The sequence below is a fragment of the Limanda limanda genome, chromosome 15 (assembly GCF_963576545.1).
Source record: "Limanda limanda chromosome 15, fLimLim1.1, whole genome shotgun sequence".
NCBI lineage: Eukaryota > Metazoa > Chordata > Actinopteri > Pleuronectiformes > Pleuronectidae > Limanda > Limanda limanda.
In genome coordinates this window covers 24,096,390-24,114,251 of record NC_083650.1, presented here as the reverse complement: position 1 = coordinate 24,114,251, position 17,862 = coordinate 24,096,390, and the positions used below count along the sequence as shown (strand labels likewise).

At 39.5% G+C, this 17,862-nt stretch overlaps 1 protein-coding gene across 1 annotated transcript in view; it reads right to left on the bottom strand.

Annotated features, from left to right (window-relative positions):
- col13a1 (collagen, type XIII, alpha 1) overlaps window positions 1-17,862 on the bottom strand; it is a 53,808-nt gene that overhangs the window by 13,096 nt on the left and 22,850 nt on the right. Inside the window, exons 13-33 of the mRNA XM_061087149.1 lie at window positions 16,055-16,135; window positions 14,959-15,000; window positions 14,836-14,853; window positions 14,330-14,356; window positions 13,386-13,430; window positions 10,802-10,828; window positions 6,239-6,274; window positions 6,096-6,149; window positions 4,819-4,905; window positions 4,709-4,735; window positions 4,577-4,612; window positions 4,399-4,455; window positions 4,276-4,299; window positions 4,137-4,190; window positions 3,504-3,548; window positions 3,250-3,375; window positions 2,219-2,290; window positions 1,971-2,012; window positions 1,827-1,877; window positions 1,032-1,058; window positions 838-924 (exon numbers count right to left, since the gene is read on the bottom strand). Coding sequence (XP_060943132.1) covers window positions 838-924; window positions 1,032-1,058; window positions 1,827-1,877; window positions 1,971-2,012; window positions 2,219-2,290; window positions 3,250-3,375; window positions 3,504-3,548; window positions 4,137-4,190; window positions 4,276-4,299; window positions 4,399-4,455; window positions 4,577-4,612; window positions 4,709-4,735; window positions 4,819-4,905; window positions 6,096-6,149; window positions 6,239-6,274; window positions 10,802-10,828; window positions 13,386-13,430; window positions 14,330-14,356; window positions 14,836-14,853; window positions 14,959-15,000; window positions 16,055-16,135 — 1,065 coding nt within the window. The remainder of the gene's footprint in view (window positions 1-837; window positions 925-1,031; window positions 1,059-1,826; window positions 1,878-1,970; window positions 2,013-2,218; window positions 2,291-3,249; window positions 3,376-3,503; window positions 3,549-4,136; window positions 4,191-4,275; window positions 4,300-4,398; window positions 4,456-4,576; window positions 4,613-4,708; window positions 4,736-4,818; window positions 4,906-6,095; window positions 6,150-6,238; window positions 6,275-10,801; window positions 10,829-13,385; window positions 13,431-14,329; window positions 14,357-14,835; window positions 14,854-14,958; window positions 15,001-16,054; window positions 16,136-17,862) is intronic.

The window sequence follows — 17,862 nt, the reverse complement described above, 5'->3', positions numbered from 1 at the left end:
AGTCAGGGGCTGGAAGGGGAAGAATCTCCTCAAGGAAACAATGAGACAGACTTAATGTTAGATAACAATGTTATGGCTCCACTGAAAGAGTCATTATTTACACCCTGAAAGTTGGAGTATTGCAATATATAAGAACAATTGCTAGTACCTGTAAAATTTCATGCACTCAAATTCGAGCGCAATGTACTTAAAGGGATAGTTCACCCAGAAATGAAAATTCCCTATGGCAATGGGGGGACGTTTGAGGAACACTTTACCCACCCCCTGACCAGCATAAGGGTGAGAAGATAATGAGTGAAATTTTTTGATGAACTATCACTTTAACTCTCAAAAGACCTACTATTGTTCCCAAATACAATTGTTTATATCTATTTGCATGGGTTTTGTTTAACTGCAATACAATCTTGGCCACTGTTTATTTCACTGAGATCCTCTTAGCCCCCTGGGTCAGCTGGTTAGCGTATATTTGCTCAGTCTTGAGAAAGGTATATCATGAAAGGTTTCTATATCACTGTGACAATACAGGATTATGTACAACATGATCCATACAGTCACATAAAAGAGGAGAGTGACTGTATACAAGCAGAGAAGATAACTGTTTTTTGAACGTGAGTGTAAACCAAGAATAAAGATTAGAACCCATGTTAACACCATTTTGAAGAGTTTGTTAGCACCCATGTTTAAAACAGCCCAAATATCATTTGAATAACATTATGAATAAAGATGGGAGTGTATGATGCTAACATTAATAATCAAGACTGATTAAGAAAACGTAACCACTGTATAGAGGTCAAATGTAAACCCTAATTAAAAATCATGAAGAATTTTGAAACTTACAGGTAGTCCAAGATGGCCTCTGTCTCCCTTGTCGCCCTTATGACCTGATGCTCCCTTTTCTCCTCTGACGCCGATGCCTGGCTCTCCCTGAGGGTATCATTTTAACACTTTAATCCATAGAATGGCTGTCAGGTAGACAACACAGCACTTGAGAAGGGTTTTAAAAAAAAAATCAAATAATAATAATGTCTCACCTTAGGCCCGGAAAATCCTTGGGATCCCTAGATGGAACAAAAACAGTGGGATAAGAGACACAGTCTATACTGTATTGGGTTGTCTAGGTTACAATGAGCTATTTTATAGACTCTTTTTAACATGAAAATGTATAAATGCTTATTTACAGATTATAAAAATTTCGCTAAATTACATTGTATTTATATAGGAGCAAATCAGGATGTTTGAATATTAGTAAAGACTGCCAAAAATAATATGTCAACATAAGTGCATTAGATAGAAATACTAATGAGGAAGTGACAAACGTGTTGTGTGACAAAGACACTCATAGTCCACTTATTTAAACTTATTATCACTCCTCTATATATTGACTCATAGCATTGAGTGTCTACACTCAATGTAGACACTCAAAAAACTTGTCCTAACTGATGAGTAAACAACTTTAGAGCATGTATTGGTTGTTTTACTTTTGTTCATTTGCATTTTGTTTTTTGGCTGTGATGTATTAATTTTCCATTTCCATTGCAATGCTCTATTTAAAGTTGATATTGTTATCAGTGGATAAAATATCTGCTTCAGTTTGTAAACTGTGAAAACAAACAGATCAAAAGATCTTTTCTGAGAGCTGTGTGGGGACTCTCCTATTGCTCTTGTTAAGGTGTGACAGTGACCACTTTATGACAGTTGTTGGGTTCTTAGGTTTGGAGATGTGTTTCTCAGCATATAGTACTTCTGGCCAGCTTTAACCTGAACTAAGGCCTGATCAGTGAGTGTGTCAGACTTTAATCTTTGGGGTTGCAACATTTTTGACTCACTGCTGGGCCAACTGGTCCTGGAGGTCCTGAAGGCCCTGGAGGACCATATATCTAAAGACGGACAAACAAAACACAAGCAACAGATTTCAATTTAGAAAAGAGCTCCAACACCTTGTGTTCGAACTGTCAGTGAATAACACTTACCATTTCCGACCTCGCTACTTCCCCAGGTTCGCCTTTATGACCCTGTCAAAGAAGGTAGCAAAGACACAAAGGGACACAAAGTTGAACAAATGGTCAATCAACTGATGAACTACTAATTAAATACAAAGAGAAACACAATAATTATTCACACAGCACTTGGGATGAAAACAAGATGTATTCGACTGTGCCTCCTTTGTCAGGCACTGGACATCCATAAAGATGCAGCCTGAAGGGGCACCATTGCATACCATTGCGCCAGGTAATCCAATAGAGCCAGAGGCCCCTGTAGCCCCCTTTTCACCAGTAGGGCCATCTAAACCCTACAGAACAAGGAAGGGGAGATAGACGTCACGATAATGGCTGAGCATTTCAATTCAGGGACTGATGACCTGATCTTCATGTTTAAATCAAAGCTTTAAAGAGAAATTATAATGTTTTCTTAATGTCCAATCTCAGTGTTCATCGCCACAACAATCAGTATCAGAGAGTGTAATCCTTTTTATTTATTTTTTCTCTATGGGACATAATCTAATCTTTTTTTTATACCTGTGACAGCAATGGAAGAAAAACTTTAAACTTTATCCATTTGTATGCTGTTGAAGTACCTTCATTTTTATCTGAATTTAATTAGCTAAATATTCCTGAAAAATAACTTCAATGCACAGTTTTTCAGTTGTTAACTGTTCTCAATGGCTCCATCCCATATAGTATTATTTGCAAAGCAATTTGAGTATTTCTTCCAACCTTGATGTACATTCCCAATAAGGGTAAATAAAAAGGTGGATAAAACTTGCAATCATTTCAAAATATGCTGCAAGCGTTAGGAACATAGGAACTGCACAAAGTGCATGATGGGACCATATGGATCAGCCATTATAAAATGAAACAATTGACTTGAAACCTAACGCTGTTGCCCTTTGTCAAATAAAAAAAAGAAATATAGTGAGCAAGAGCAAAATGTGTGTCCCTTTGCTAAATCTTTAACAAAACCACATATTTGTATGTACATGTGGGCTCTCAGAGTACCAGCACACTACTAATAGCATTGCCCTTTATATAGTTGCACATTTGGGATCCATGCCACAGTGAGTTAAAGTTAAACTCTCTGTCATTCCTGGGGTCTCTTCCAAGCCAGTGAGTCTCTAATTAGATAATAAGAGGACAGATGGAAAAAAACCAAGGCCCTCCCTCTCAATGATGACAGATGCAGGACTCTGCCTTTGACCAGGGAACCCCAGGCAGTGATGTGGTGTGGTGTGTGGTTAACACAGTGACTCACAGGTGAACCAGATGGACCCATGTCTCCCTTGGGACCCGGGAAGCCCATGACACCATCCTCGCCTCTGGGACCTAGAGGACCAGCTGGGCCTGAAGGACCAGGCTCTCCTGGCTTCCCTCTGGGTCCCTAAAAATACAAGGTCACACACATTTGAAATCATATTTAACACGTATCTATCACAATAGACATACATTTTACAATTCAACTGTCAACTGGCTAAAATATGGAGTAGCCTACTGACAACAAAGTATTACCTTCTCGCCGTCCAGTCCAGGTGGACCTGGTAGACCGACATCGCCCTGAGGACACACCAAGGCTTGATTACAAACTAGAATCCATGGCAGAAAAACACTTTTTTAGTAATATGATTAACTACACATTTTTTAGCTGTGTTGGTTTTGGCCGCATTTTGCTTCAGGCACTGGTGAAACAAAATGTACCTTTCAGGAAGTCCAGTTTGAGATCCAAAAAACACTGCACAGTGGTTTTCAATGATCTCAGGCCACTCTGGACATTTTTCATAAATTATTCTATCTCTTGTTGCATGGACTGGTAGAAATAGGGTTGTGTTCAAGAAATCTTCCAAGAATGAGACTGGCCAATATAGATGCTGAGGTATATTGTTGCGATTGAAAGTGAGCATTGATCCCATTGACCATGCCTTTTGCTGAAGCCCCCTGTGTTGGCACCACCAGCTGTGTTGCAAGACTGACTTCATTTAAATGAAGGAAGTACTGCATTCATATATGTATATATATGAATGCAGTACTATAAAATATATAAAGTAAATATATGTATATATATATTTACTGGACTTCAAAAGTCCAGTATGTAATGATAACATGTTTGTACATCAAATACCAAATGTCACTCTAAAATTACTCTACCTTGACACCTGAGATGCCAGGGGACCCTGGAGGTCCAGGTAATCCAGGGGGACCCTATTAAAGGCAAAGATAATGTAATTGAAAAGTATTTGAGGTTCTGTATTTGCACATGTTGTAATAAATACTAGACAGTACTTACCATCAAAGGTATGTTGCGAATATCCTGTGAGGGAATATTAAAATGTTAAAATATTTTACTTCGTTCTTTAGTTTTATTACCTCTGAGAAAAAACAAGAAAACAGCTTGAGATGAGTGACATACATTTTCATTATTCTGAATTTCAGCCTTTCCTGGCTCTCCGGTTGGGCCTGGAGGACCCTGTATGGTGAAAAACAAACAACATTTTTTAGTAAAAAAATCATATAGAAGACAGTAAAATTTTGTGTACTATCATCAATTTTTGCAACATGTTGACATAAGTGCGCCAAACATGACTTACTCTTGGTCCAGCTGGGCCTTCAGCACCTGTATGCCCCTAGAGGTTAAATGGAGGTATGAGACTTAGATTCTCCACAAATATTCTCAACTTGTGTTAGCATTTGGAAAGTCTTCATATGATATCTTGGCTTACCTCGACTCCTGTATCACCCTTTTCACCCTGTAAGAAGAATGTCATGCTGTGATATAGAATACATGCTCCGGTGTATGTGCAGGTATCTGTCCACTATCCAAACAATTTACCTTGGGTCCCGTTAGGCCTGGCAGTCCCGATGAACCTGGTTCTCCTTTAATACCTGTGGCTGCTGTGCTTGACTGTCCCTTCTCACCCTGCCAGACATACAAAACAAGGTCTGAGCAAAGTCCAAACTAAACAGAGAAATGTGTATTATTAATAATGACCAGACAAGAATAATAAATGAAATGGTTTGACTGAAGTATAAAATCACTTAATAAACGAAGTATTAAGTGGTTCACACAATGCATTGAAGCAAAATGTAATCTTCACTGCTGGTTTATGTGATAACAAGAAATCCACATCAAACAGCAGTCAGGATAAAGTAAAAAGCACAAAAATTCACATATACCTTGGAAATATCGGTTTGATTAAATACTTCTCAGCCCAAATGTCCACTCACAAGCTTTCACCCTAATTTCTTGAGAAATACGAAGTTTGCTTAGTTGACAGGGAGATATCATAGTTGGCACCATGTAACCTATGTTTATAGTTTTGTTTGTACTGTGTAGTCATATTGGAGGCAACGATATCCCGTATCTGTTCAAATCACTAATTCACAGACCATCTCTAGGTGTCAATACGTCAGTCTCTTGCTTGCTTCTATTCCTGCCACCCTCTGACTCATCATCAATGACTTTTGATCTTCTCCTAGTGCGACACTGGGAGGAAGTCTGCAGGTCACACAGGGCTGGTGTTGCAGGATAATGTCATGATGGTGATGTTGATTGTTTTTTAGTAAGGGGGCTCCTTTTGAGTCGCAGACTTGGGCTGGCTGTTCTAAATGTCATCACGGAGAACCACTAGCATACTTCTTGTGGTCGCTGGTGAGATCAAAGTCTGTCCTGGTCTTGAGTCAAGGTTGCACGGTATAGTCCTCATGGCGAACAAGAGATGTTAATGATGATTTATTGATATCTCATGACAACTGAGCAAACGGAATCTGTAGAAAGCTTGTATGTGAACTTGAGTTAAGATTATTTTCTAAACCAGTATATCTGTGCATTCCAATAGATCACAGCATATTCAAGAATGGATTCCAACAATCCATTCTTCCTTGATCCAGAATGTATTAGTGCATGTCAGGGTGTTGTGACAAATAATATGATATGAAAAGGATAGCCAGTCCAGTCATTAACGATGGCTGATTGTACCATCTATGACCAAACACAGAACCAAGCAGAATCTTTGACAGAAACACAAAATAGTGATGTGATGAATATAAAATTAGTTGGATGACTGACAGAAGCACAGACAGTGGATGAACATTCCATTCCACGCCTACCCTGTAGCCCCTCTTGCCAGGGATGCCAGGGGTACCAGAGATGCCAGCCTGACCCTTTGCAGTGGAAGAAAGACATTTATGACCCACTGATCTGACTTAGTATATAATATTTTCACACACACACTGCTCAGGTATAACTTTACCTTTAACCCAGGAGCGCCTGGGAAACCTCGGTCTCCCTACAATGGAGTTGGAAATGCCATAAATGTCAAAAATGGAAGATCAGGAAGAAAAAAAACGATTTCTCAACAATACATGCACACCCCCCAAAAAGACAAGGCTACGAAGAGAAGACTACAGATAGCAACACTATGACCAGAACAAGAAAATGACCACCCACTCCAAAGAGTTGCAAAATGGCCTAAAAAACAAATGAAATAACATCAGAGACATGCATCTCTGACCTGTACCTGTTTCAAGTACATGCAAAGTGCAAAACTGCAAAGCAACTTCAAAAAGCGTGTCTTTTAGTCTGGGAATGATTTTGTGTGTCTTATCCTGGTTGTCTATTTTCTTTGTCAGAGGTCTGGCGGGGGCAGGGATTTATTGTTTTATAATCCACATTCACTTAAAAGTGTAAAGTGTAATGAAAAACTGTGACTGATTAACATCTATCGTGTGCCAGGCACCACACGATGAACCCTCTGAAATTGGTTGTTAAAAATAGAAATGAAAACACACTCGTGTAGATCATCTGTTCTTGTGCCTCTTTTCAGATTAATGAGTAGATGATTTAAAGTTGATCTACAGTCGCAGCTGTGACCACACAAGCACACATATACTGTAGCTGCTTGGTAGAGGGAGTTTCTACACTCCTGTTTGTCTAATGCTTTAATATGTTTGCTCCATATTTGTAGTCAGGGGCTGACTGCTAGACTGCAAACGTTGTCTCACGTTAAAAAAAACCAACCTGTTTAGCCATGTGCATAAGAATTAATTTAACAAGCTACTATAATTGAACACATAAAGTCAAGTCTTTGAGAATATGTTGTGCATGTTTTAGGCCACCAGAGAGCAGGGCAACACTGTTTAACAAAAAATGTAAGATGTGAGAAGAAGTTGTCCTGTTTTTGTATGTCTTTTTGTTGGGAGCAGAATGAACCCTAGCATGAGCGCTCAGGTGGCAGTTCTTTTTGTCTAGTAGTAAATCCATAAATTTTAAAAAAGCTATCACATATGTATGTACAACACCTTTCACAGGAGAAAAGCTGACAAAACAGGCCAGAGCTTTGTGATTTTTTGTGTGCTAAAAACATGGGTCAACAATTGAATGCAGCAATAGCAATGCACAGCCTGATCAAAGATTACTCACACACTTCCTAAATTAGATTGAGAAAGCAGACCAGACACTTTACAATCCACAATGGCAATCAAGCAGACGTTACCATGCTTAAATGAGACATATAGCTGAATACCATCAGCATATAAATGACTTATATATCTCTGAAATGGATAATAATGTGACCTAAACTCATATCTAGCAGCGCCAAAATGGAACACTAATTCACATCAGAGGACACCACTATGAGACGAGTTGCTTCAGTGGCCTGCCGCTAATGGAAACCACCGTCATTTTTTATTGATTTATTGATCAAATATGATTAACCAATGACACATTATTGCTGTTATAATTATAAATGTTGATTGTAGAATATCTGAACAGCAGGGTATAGTTGTAAAATGTCATATAGGTCATGAAACTGTCACAGCTAATGGTACAGGTCCGATAGTTGACACTAATACTTACGATCGGCCATAATATGGAAAAAGTTTTCCTCTAGTGCAAATAAACTGTTGTTTGTAGCTGACATTCAGAGGTGTGTGACTTTACTTTCACAATCATGCATCAGCCAAAAGGTGGAAATGGAAAGGACTGTGTGTCCGGTAGTGAATATGGGTTTGTGGTCAGATGAAAGCATAACTGGAGCTTGGTTATCCCTGCTATACCCTCATGATTAATGATGACTCTGAACACACAGGCGGGTTCATTAAAGACGCTTCCCAACAACCAGCTGCCAAACAGGAAACAGCATCTCCCTTTGATCTATGACTGCTTCGATTGGCTCGCCCTGGTAGCCTCAAATATTTGTCGTTCATTCTGCCATGTTTCCATTTTAACAGCTCTCTCTTTCTGAGACACACAGCAGGCACAGGTCCACATGGCTCTGTGACAACGGCATGCCATGTCATGATTTATCACTATGCTAATCTCTTTACTGAGGCCATGCAGTGTATTTGTATCTCAGAGGAAAAGTAAATGGAGGGTCATTTCAAAGCAATCAGTTCCCATCACTCCTAAAGGAAATGTAATCATCCCCCTTTGATGCTAGAGGATCACTTCTGTGCTGTCATTCCAACAACCTGTCATTCCCTCTAAGTCAAGACCAGCAGCTGTACTCTGTATTTTGGCCTGACTGCTTCCCCTACCTTCCACATCCACCTCTACATTTGCAACTAATCACTGATCAGCTCCTCCTGTCCTTGTTCTAGGAAAGATCAACGCTGTGTTGCTTTTGTTGCCATTTACCACTCTTGCCTACGTTAGCCTTCCTGGTTCATATCTCCTCCTGTAAACCTGCCTATGCTACGTGTGTGTAGACCTGTTGCCGCTTGGGCTGCCAAACATAGGCCAGTTCAATGACAATTCAACAGGCAGGCAGGTTTGTTCTGCTTGGCCTTGGTGTCGGTGGCATCTTCCTCTTGGCTGTACTTATGAAATATGACATTGGATTTCGTCTTGATCTCCACAATCGTCAATTCACAAATGGTCTCTACAGACCGGAGCTAGTTAGATAAACCAAATGTGTCTCCTAAGTGAATGAGACATGGAAATGTCAACTCTTGTCTTTTTCATAATTTCTGTACTCAGCGATGAAAAGTTAAAGATTCATTGAAAAAAGGAAACAGCTTTGTAAAATTCCTTCCATTTCAATTCGCTCATAGAAATCAGAACAAGAAGAGTTTCATAGAGACATTGAGAACCTCATTTCCTCTTGCTGGGTACCTCATTGACCCTCATTTGCAATGGAAGAAAGGCTGAGAAACCTTCTTCATCGAGTCTAATGAGTGCAACTGCTGGCACACACTCCTTTTTCCTGAGTGCTGAATCGTAGCTGATTCACCCTCAGGGACACAAGCCCATTAAGCTGTTTTCAAAGAAAGAGCTTATTAGATCAATCTAAACAAAAGTCTCTGGGGGAGTTGTTGTGTCTGCGTCCTTGTCTAGAAGTAGGCCTGTTATCTGCTAGGCACTTTGGAACTGAAATGCTTGGGTCTAGAAAAGTCATTATTCATGGCCTGCACCATGCAGATGTTGATAATCCTTGTGTGGACCACACAATTTATACCTGGCCCACTTTACTTCACTCACAAGGTACCAGCAGCCAGCTCGATGAGATTATATACAGAACAGATTTCCTTTGGGTTGATTGAAGCCGCAACTCCTCAAGCAACCATACCCAAAGAATGAAGGAGCCGCCTGCAAAAGCACTTTCTCTTTATTACTAAACAATGAGGGCCATTTCCAGATCGCTATTTCCTGTGCATATCAACAAGTATGCACTTCGCTTGAAGTTTTTATCCACTTTTGACTTTTTCTTTCCCTTCCCTCCCATCTGTGTAGCTTAATGGAGAAAACACATACTGCACAATACTGGCTTAGACTGCTACTGCCATGCTACCATGACCAAGTGGACCTGCTGTAGTTGTAGGTCACCTGGGTATCCCGAGGTGCTGGAGAACACCAGATAATTAAATTAGAAATTAAAATAACTAAGAAGAAATAACTAAATAGGAAACATAAACCATAATGGCAAAAAAGTTTTGATTCTGTCTGGGTAATGTCCGCACAGCACGAATACTAAAGCTGTGTTAAAAATATATTCATGCGTAGGTTTCCAGGTTGTTTGCGTTAAAAAACAAACATCAGCTCTTCAGCAAAAAGGGCTTTCCACTCCGAGATAAATTTTAACCAAGTTTCACTCATCAAGACTCAAGCAGCAACATCTGTGATATCACCATGCATAAATAAACCTCAACATGCCACACACACACACACACACGCCCCCACACACACGCACACACTACACCATGCTTGCCTGTCACTCTACCTTCTCTCCCCTCTCTCCTGGGAAACCTCTCTTTCCTTCATCTCCCTATAGAGTGTATGAGAAAAGCCGCTCAGAGAAGCAGCGGGGCAGTAAAAGCAGACACGCTCTTTCAACCAGGACTAAATCAGAGATGAGCAAAGTCTCAGGGGGGGAAAGGAGTGCTCCCTCTTGACATGGAGCTGACAGGAGGAACTTTAAACCTCTAGAGATGACATTAGTCTATCAAATTGGCCCCTGGATCAAAGCAAGCAAATGATTGCCTTGAAAAAAAAATGTAACTGTAGCCAGCAGAGAGATGATTCCTCATCCAGACCAAAAAAAAAGGGATGACTCATATTAACCCTCTTTCATTAGCACAAGCTTCAAGTGAAATATATAATTTAAATCCAATTAGATAACATAAACTCCACATGCGACAAAGCTGAAAACTAGCTGGAGATATAACTGCCAAAAGTAGACTGTTGACCTAAGGAGAGCAGGTAGGACTCAGGACATCAGCACTTCTAAAGATTTGACTGAACAAAACATAGCAAACAGGTTGCAAGCTTCAGCTATTCCTAATATGCTATGACACAGAAGAACATTTTAGAATCTTACCTCAATTCCCTGATCGCCTTTAATTCCCTGTAAAACAAAGCAAATACTGTCATTAAAAAAAACAAACTTACAACAGATACAGCAGTCCACTAGATGGAGTACAAGATCCTCTATATCCATTGGCTCCGGCTGATCTGACAGGTGAGGTATAGAATAACAAGTAATCTAGAAATAACATCTACAAGAGACATAGACTGAAAAAGATTTAGTACATTAAACTGAGGTCTCAGTTTGTTTCTAATTTACAGGAACTATCTCTATGACATGTGAGGCTGTGGAAGTTAAACAGTGTGTGCATTCTACCTCATTCAGTCTGTCCCTCCCAGATTACTAGCGCTAGCTAACAGAGGTCTGCGATATCAGGCTGATGTGATGTCAACACAAACAGTGCAGATGAATTGAACATGTCTGTGGTCTAAGTGATTATTAAAGCAGATCTGTTCTACTTTGTCCAAGCATCTGCTATTGACAATCCATGTTTAAGCGTTGCATTTATTTTCTTACAAGCTGAATAATTAATAGGTAATTTGCTTTTGCCAAGGAAAATAAATCCATGTTTAATAATTTAGGGTTTAATAATTTGTTTCCAGATCAACTTCCTGACTTAACTGAATTAAATCAAAATGAATAAATAAAGGGAGGTTGTAAATCAAAATCTAACGATATTGGGAAAACAGTGGTAATATCTGGCCTGAGTCCAAAAGTTGTATGTGAAAGCTGGAGGAGCGGTTTGCATTTCATCCAATTTATCTAATCTCTGTTGAAGAACCTCTCGTTCAACCACTGTGCCTGTGAGGCCCTCTTCTCTTCTCCTCTTAGTGACCTTCATCTCAGTAGCATCATTACCTCATAAAGCTCATGGCAGAGAACAGATCGACAGGAGTCCAGTTTGATTTCAAACAACAGACAGAAGAATGGTTGAAGTTTACGAGGCAATAATCTGCACAGAAGCGAACAGCAAAAGGTACTTCAAGCAGTCAAAGCCTCCGAAAAGCTGCAGTATATAAACTCAAGAGGGACATTGTGTTTTCAGTGTGACCTTTTCAGTTCACTCAATCTCAGTTTATATGTCTTGTTTCAGGCAAAATGACTTTCACAAAGAACCATGTTATTGATAGAATGTAAACTGTGGCTGTGTTGTAGCTGCAGCAGCACCACATCCACCTCACTGGAAAGCTTTGCTCTATATGGAATTTAGTAGAGAGGTAGTGAACATGGGAACCTATTCATATTCTATACTTAATGAATGACACAGTTATCAATTAAGTTTTCAAAATATTACATTTGAAGGCTCTGTGTAGCATAAAAGAAAAAACTCAGACTGAATCCTCAAAGGTCCATTAATGTATTTTTTTAAAAACATGAACAACGAATTAAATAACAAGGTAATAATAGTAGAGCGACTGCAGAGGATCACCAGATCACTGGATCTCATTGGAAGGATCAGTAACAGTGTTCCCCACTCAGTCTGCGTGGGTAACATTTGGATTCGAACAGCACACAGACGTTTTTTGAGGAGCTGGTGAATGTAGGGGATGAATCTAGCAGCTGAAGAACGAGCAGCTAACAGCAAGCTGACAGGAAAGTCAATATTTAACTTGGCCAGAAACTCAACTCCAAACGGATGCTAATGAGGCTCTGTGTCTGCTCGATGTCTGCTATTATGTTATCCATAGCAACTTCACGAGGTGTTGATATGTCAGACTATCATTTTGCCCTTAACACTCTTCCCAGCATTTATGCTCCTTCCCTTCTTATACTATTTCACTCCTACTCAATTGAAGTTAGAGCTTGGTCTTCATTCCTTCAACTTGAGTGAGACACTTCCTAACCATGACAACCCATCCCCGGCCTGCAACAGACGCAGAGGCCGCTCATTTTTTAAAATTTTCTTTTTAAAGTTAAATTCTCCTTTTCCACTTTTGGCAGCTTTGCTCTTGTCATCTATAAACCACCCAAATATTCTCATCTAGTAATGCCATATAATGGCTTGGATTAGAGTTGAACAGTTGCTCTGTACATGTGCATGTGTGTGTATGTCCATGTGTGTTATCCAGAGGAACTCTACTAAGCCATGGAAAGGTGGAGAAGGACAAGCACGTGGAGAGAGCAGCGGGCAGAGCTCACTTTGACCCCCAACACACAACTTCAAAGCCAAGGTTATATCAGCTGTCATCACAAAGAGCGTGTGCATGCTTTTGTTTTGTGAGTGTGTGTGTGTGTAAGTGTGTGTGTGTGTGTGTGTGTGTGTGGGTGGGGGGTATACACACTGTGTCCATGCCTGAGAATAATGCTCAATAATAATAACACTTGCCATCCATTGATTAAATGTCAAAACCATAAATGTAGCAGCAGATGCTACCTGTATCATTTTGTGAGGTCAGGGCCACTGTAATTCTATGGTATCAGTTCTAAACAACCCCCAAAGCTTTATATAATACCTTGTTGTACCATTGAATAGAACAATAATGTGTTTTTTTCCAAGACTAAACACAGATAAAAAACCTACACAGCTACTAAGTTGAATAAAGCCTTACGCCACAGTGAAATATACAAGTTATAAAAAAGGTAGCAAGTGAAATACCTTATGGCCTTCAGGACCTAATGGGCCTACATTGCCTCGATCACCCTGTGGAGAGAGAGAGAGAGACACAACATTTGACCAAAGAATGATTCACATGAAGTTGACATAATTCTTGTGAGTGAGCACAACACAGGTAAAGAGGCAAAATATGTTCAAACCCATCTTTTCATGAGGAGCTTTACTTTTTGATTTCCTTGATGTGTTGTTATCTCTGCTAAGAGGTTAAGTTTTCACTGCCATTTGTCTGTTTTTCAAGGTGTCTATTCTATCAGTTCCGGGAGAGGGATCCCTCACATGTGGCTCTTTCTGAGGTTTCTAGTATTTTCCTCTGTTTTTGCTACTTTTTCCTGAGGGTTACCAGCAGAGGATGTGGCACCTTGTAAAGCCCTATCAGACAAACTGTGATTGAGCAGAATTACGCAAAAACTACTGAACCGATTTTCTTGAAGCTTAGTGGAAGGATGGGGCACGGACCAAATCAGAACCCATTAAATGTTTTATCATCTTCTATAACAATGTGAGTCAGAGATTTTTTAATGATTTGTTTGTTTTTTCATCGATTTCCAAGGAAATAATGAATGGATCTTGATAAAGAAAATCCAGCATATTAAGGGAACTGATGTTCCCTTAATACTGAATTACTGATGTACGGCTTGATTGAATATAGATGGACTGTGGCAGAGGCTGGCATTCTATTTAGTGCCTTTCTTGTTCATTCTGATGCGTTTCTATTCGCATGAATAACAGATGTGTATTTCCGACCAAACCATGCGATGAGAAATACAATATTACTGCTACTGCATACACCACCCACATGTACATACAAACGAGTGAAACATACATGTCCATGATTACAATGTGTACAATAGGTTGTGTACTGGAATAAATTATACACAATCCATCAACATCCAAGCTACTGTACATAAATACATAAGGCAGCTCACCTTATGCCCTGGAACACCTGGCTCACCCTGGATGGATAAAACACAGTGTAAACATAAGTACATATCTAGCAAGTGTGACAAATGCAAATGTACATTGACAAATACAAATGGGGACACAGATAGGTACAGAAATTCAGGCTTGGTTTGTGACCTACAAAGCCATGTTTTCACCTAAATGCTTGTGTGGTTGTTCAGCTTTTACTGCTCATGCTTAAATCTATTATGGTGAGAACAACTGAGATTCAGCTCTAAACAATGTAAAATCTACATTGCTCTTTTCAATAATTTGTGACAGTTGATTTGTCATGTGAAGATCCACTCATCCTATCCAAAGAAATAGAGACCAAGTGAAAACATTTTGACTTGAGCCCTGTTTCTTGTGGCCTGTTTTATTTGGGCCCGAGTGTGTTTGTGTGTGTGAGTCATCTTGAGAAGGCACAGTGATGCTAATGTAGTTTTTCAGAACTGCAATTTCACAGTTTGGAAAAGAGGAGAAATTGGTTTACCTTCAGTCCTGGTATGAGCTGCAGAAAGAACATAGATATAAGATAAATGTCATATAAACAAACTTTTCCTAATGAGAAGGTTCTGGAAAAATATAGGTGGAAAAGTCACTGAACCAGACTTACCCTTGGGTCTTTTCCTGGTTTGCCTGGCTCACCGGGTTTACCCTGTATGACAAGAGCAACAGTTCTTCACATGTATTCTACAAAACTAACTGTGATAGCAGTTGCATAGTGCAGTTAACATTTGCAACAATTTTGTGCAAATAATAAGACTGAGACTGAAGACTGAAAATATTCACTAAGGTAATGACCTTAAACTAGCACAATAGGAAATTGAAGAGCCTTTTTCTTTCATAAAAATCAACATCTCCCATGGTTGTCAAAGTGAAAATGTTGAGGTTCTTAGGTGGAGACATGAAAACATAGTCAGCTGTTTAATAGCCGATTTATTAACAGCATGTTCAGACTGTAGGTCCCTGTTCTGACTGAAACTGTACTTGTAGTATTCTTACTATGTTTTCACTTTTCTGGGAGCAGTCTGAGTTTATTTATCATAATGCTGTAATATTGGTTTTACATGTTGCATTAAAGGTTTTTCAGGCACTTTTGCATGTTTAACAAACACATATAGTGGAACATTGTTCGATGGTGTAGCTTTGATTTGGATGTGGATGTGAATACTATTTGTAAGACTGCAAACTGATAATGCATAATCCCCAGGTGTGAAACAAAGCCCGAAACATTAAGTATTAAGGAATGTGTGCCTGGTTGATTGAACTCCATCACTGAAATCAAATCACCAATAGCAAGAAGGTCGGTTTCTTTTAAGGCTCCAAGTTATTTGCTATTTGCTGAACCAAAATGATTTGGACCGTAGCCTTGTCTACGATGTGAGAACAGCAAGAAACGATCCTTTACATTGTTGTAAAGGAACTGGGTTTTGCAGAGATGCTTCTATTGCATCAGTTAAATCAGAACTGGATCTCTTCTTTGAAAGAAGAGACTATTTTTGGTCTCCCAGCTGACTTTGGCAACATGATAGACAGGGACCTGCCTTTTTTGCATCAGTTTCCAACAAAGCCCTCCCAGATTGTTATATAACAAATCATGTGCCACAACAGCTTCAAGGTAAACTAACACATCAAATTACTTTTGGGGCAAAAAGCTGAGATGTTTTGTAAGATTGAAAATTAACAGGTGTATAAGTAGTGGGACTTACCGGTGTGCCACCAGTTCCAATCAAGCCTGGGGGTCCAGGGGGTCCTGGAAGTCCTGGGGGTCCCTGCGCTCCAGGCTCGCCCTGCTGAGAGACCTTGAGTTACAACCTGCCATGTTGGAAAGAGCCTTACCACACTGGCCATGCCAACACAACAACATCACACTACAATCCAAATCAATGCAGCAGGGGCGGAGATGCAAAGAGGAATAGTTAGATGGGGAGCAAGGCAAGTGGTTTAATGCTTGAGCATCGACGATCTTGGCAATTGACTTGTCTCTGTGATATTATATTGTAATCTCGAGGTTCTCTTATTAGATTCTGTGGTACTTTGAGCATATTCCATGCACTTCATGAAATGTAACTTGTTCAGGTGTCTGGATGTGATCATGGAGCCTTGTTACAGGTTCTTAGATAATTCCCTGGGTGAGAGGACACCAGAAAAATACATTAGGTGTCTTTGATTTTAAGACCAAAGCTGGTCCCAGACTGGAAATGATTTGACCTTAAGTACGGAAATTCAGTCATACATTGAGGAATATTTGTGGTTATGGGAGCCTTTTACTGACTTTGATGCCTTTTCAATAAATGGGGACAAAGTACCCTCAGTACCCCAGGCATCCCCGGGAGCCTGGTCTGGATCCCAAGATTCAGGACCAGACAAATCATCTGTCTGTGACTGTGGGCGTAAAACTGCTTTCAAAACTTTGAGAAACGATGGATCATTACAGGGTATGAACACAGACATGTAGTTTCCGCCATTATGTTACAAAGTTTGGTACTTTAGGTCCAATGATTACACCTGAGCAACTTCTATTTGGTTTCTAAGACCTTGTGCTAAGGGTTACTTGAGCAAATACGAGTTTCCTTTAGCCTTAGTTATAATTAAATCACAAGAGAAAGTTTTTATTATTTACATTTGAAAGAGATAGGTTTGAGTGGGACATTGATATTTCCTGTGGTTTCTTGGTAATAGACAGCTATTTTGTGTGTGGTTATTCTGAGGAGTCTCCACTGACAGCGAGCACATTGGGAATTATCTCAAACCAAAACCAAGACTAAACAAAATCAAATAAAGGAAATTTACAATGAGCACAGGATATGAAAAGAATAAACACACCTCACCGGCTCAAATAAATCTGTCAGGCTGCTACACATCCTGAAACCTGAAATTATTTTGTGTTTCATTCTTCTTTTACAATTTATAAAATCTAATTTCCTGATTGCAACTGGTTTAATATTTTCCCTGTATGGAAGTATCAATTGTCATACAGGGCAATGAGTTTGGCACAAGATTTAATGCATGATGCTGTATACTGCATGATTTATTTTCACATGTGGTCCAGCTTAGACAAAACACCAAGTGCTAGGCTTACTTCAGTCACTCAGCAATCACTTTGTAACTGAAGGAGAACACACACGTACAGCAGCTCAGGAGGAGAATACGTTGCCAAGCTTCTATTCTCCTATAATGTAGAACATATCCATCTACATTGGCTCCATATTTTATCTTTCCTCCCCTATACTGCGGTGCAGAATGTCTCCAGATATGATTTATGTCTCTGGACATGTTGGGCTTTTCTTAGAGGCCATTCAGTACACATCAAAAATGTAGTACACCCCTGGTAAATATCACTGTAATGTTAAGAAATTACGAATCCTGAACTTAATACAATTTTACTGGTTTGTAGCCAAAGCCCAGAATCAAAATTAAATTATGATGAAAGATCCATACTACATTCTTATGCAACGCAGGTCAATACAGCCCGAGATTGATTGTTTCTTTTTAAATATGTTTTGAATTATTAGCA